Raw genomic sequence first — 2,710 nt, 5'->3', positions numbered from 1 at the left:
ATGTCTAATTTTATGCACAAAAGAGAGAAACGCATACAGTTTTATCATTAACATTATTTAGAAATTCCAAAAGAAGGAAAAAATGTCCGGAAATTAGATCCGTAAATCTACTAACTTCAAGTTGTTTCGTCCTTTAATGGCCCACCTGGGGAGAAGTTCAAATGTTTTGTCTGATAACCATTTAATGTTAAGAGTAAGAGTACTGGTGCCTTGACCTGCCTAACATGTAAGATAGGAATATATTAAAACCATTTTGGTTAGTATTGATTTTAACAAAAGCAGCATTGGTTTGTTCATTTCTACCTTAATCCAGTAGTCATCTCCATGACCAGTTTCTTGTTCTTTTCTGGAGTTGCTTGTAATTTTGTTTGGAATTTGTTTTATAGAGCCCACAAGATGCTGTTACAGCTTTTCAAATTTTGGGTGGTGAAGCTCAGATAGTTCAGGTAGCTTCGAATAATTCGTTCTTGTTGCTGGATGAAATTCTTTTTTCTTTCTCATTGATCATTTTTTCCCTTCTCATTAGATAATGTTAAAGCCTCAAGAGAAGGTGATCGCAAAGCCTGGTACGTTACTATCTATTTATTTCCTAAATATGCAACCATGTTCTATTCACTTTAATGATTAAAGCTTTCACTTGATTTTTTAAGTTTATTCCCTATTAGTTTCACTAATATAAAATTTCTAGATCTAACTCTGTGATTGGACATACTTATTTCTTTTGGCTAATGAATACTATGAGCAGGTGAATGCCATGCCATTTAAACTATTTGAACTTACCAACTCAAAATGGCTATTGCGTACTCGATTCAGTATATCTAGTTTGTGTGGTGCTATGGATCTGTTTAGTAGCTTGTGAATTTAAATATTAGGTATGCGGGACTGGGAACGAATGAAGCTGCTTATAATACATGCTTGTTTGTGCTCAGCTTGCTTATTTTGAGGATGCAGTGAATCTCTATCTGGATTTTTTTATGACAAGTCAGAGTGACTAAGTTTCATTTTGGCTTTCTTTCTTTCCACAACCATAACAGAACAGTGGTCACTCATTTACGAAAAGTATAAATGAGAGATAGGCTTTATTCAATTAAAATAAAAGCACAATATACTGCTCTGTCCATAGAAAAGTAAGAAGTAGAGAAGATGACAAATTAAGAATTTGGATCATCCTGAATACAAGATGTCAAGTTCAGGAATTTGAAATTGTTCACAAGTTAGGCTTTATTTGGAAAAAATTAACCTTGTGTTAAAGACAAGATTTAAATGATATACACATGACCCTTTATAATCACTTAAGCTTGTAGATCAAGTGGTTCAATTCCGTTTGCCCAATTTTTGAGTCTACTGAATAAATGTTCACACTTTTATTGGAAATTTATTAGGTGCCTGTTCCATAAGTAGAATGCCATGTTATTATAATCCATTTGAGATAAAGGAATTTCTATTTTAACTTTCTTAATTATTCAAAAAATATGGAATTTTAGAATGACAGTTATTACCACATCATTTTGAACGTTTTATAAATCAAAAAGCTGATAGTAAAATAGGGGTCGATGGAATCTTAATTTATTAAAGTATCCTTGAAAAGGATCAATCTTATGCTCATATAGTAGTAAACTACACTAGCTGAAGAAAGAATCTCTGCACTTTGTCTTGTTCAGGAAGCTTGTCTAATCCAAGCTCTGCTTGAATTTGTAATTTAAAGGATGAATAAGCTTTTAGGTGAGTCAAGTATGGGTAATTCTTATGCGTTCGCTTAATTGTCAATAGTTACCTACACATGTTATTCCACTTTTTTACTTCTCTTGATTATTTTTATATTTACCACTGCTGTGTGCTTTTTATGTCTGGATGTTTTACAGGTACCATGTGCTACATGTCTGGTTCTGTCCAAATGGAAAATGTTTATGCACCTGAAAATGAAGCAGGTGTGTTGCAGTGGCTTTTTGGGAAAAGTGTGACTAGCATAGTTTTCCAAAATAAAGGTTCAGCTGATGGATTTGTAGGGATTGCCGCTCCTTCTCTAGCAAGAATTATCCCGGTTTGCATCATTATTGAATATCGGTTCACTAGAAAGTTTATGAAGTATGATTAGATCTTATTAAATGTTTCCTATATTATGTTACTGATCTATGTTTGTTCTGCAGATTGACTTGGCAATATTTGGCGGTGAAATGTTGTGCCAGGTATAAACATTGGTGATCAAATTGTTTTCCATTTTTCTCAAAGTTTTGGTTTGAGTTTATATTTCGCCTCCCCCTTCCCCACTCTTCGTAGCTAACTGTCATTTTGATTGGATTATGACTGTTAATATTGTTTTGTAGCCAGATGCATTTCTTTGTTCAATCAATGATGTCAAAATCAATAATACAGTTGATCCAAGGGCACGTAATGCTATTACAAGTGCTGAGGTGAGACAAGATCTGTTGCCTTTTGTCCTTTACCTTGTAGAATATCATGAATTTGTTTGTAAAAGTGAGGCATAGTTGATTGTTAAGTCGATTATATCTGCAGGGATTTTTGAGGCAGAAGATATCTGGTCAAGGACTTGCATTTGTAGTTGGGGGTGGTTCTGGTATGTTTTATTAAATTCCTTTCACTGGAGAACACTTTTGGGCTTTTCAGTAAAGCATTTGACTTTGACATTAGGATGATGTAATCTTGCATATTGTCTTCCAGAATTTTTTCTCTTACATTTAGTGACAGAGTG

The 2,710-nt window shown here is 33.7% G+C and overlaps 1 protein-coding gene across 1 annotated transcript; it reads left to right on the top strand.

The window, feature by feature from the left end:
- Positions 1 to 386: 386 nt before the first annotated feature.
- On the top strand, positions 387 to 2,704 carry LOC111376221 (the record flags this gene model as incomplete). The annotated part of the gene is made up of 6 exons (XM_022999174.1): positions 387 to 446; positions 527 to 566; positions 1,863 to 2,041; positions 2,148 to 2,186; positions 2,325 to 2,411; positions 2,515 to 2,704. Coding segments are annotated over 6 exons (480 nt in total), but the record flags the coding sequence as incomplete, so codon positions are not given.
- Positions 2,705 to 2,710: the final 6 nt, after the last annotated feature.

This window comes from Olea europaea, unplaced genomic scaffold, assembly GCF_002742605.1.
Source record: "Olea europaea var. sylvestris unplaced genomic scaffold, O_europaea_v1 scaffold14718, whole genome shotgun sequence".
NCBI lineage: Eukaryota > Viridiplantae > Streptophyta > Magnoliopsida > Lamiales > Oleaceae > Olea > Olea europaea.
Note: the sequence above shows the minus strand (reverse complement) of the source record. Positions and strands in the feature narration are given on the sequence as shown.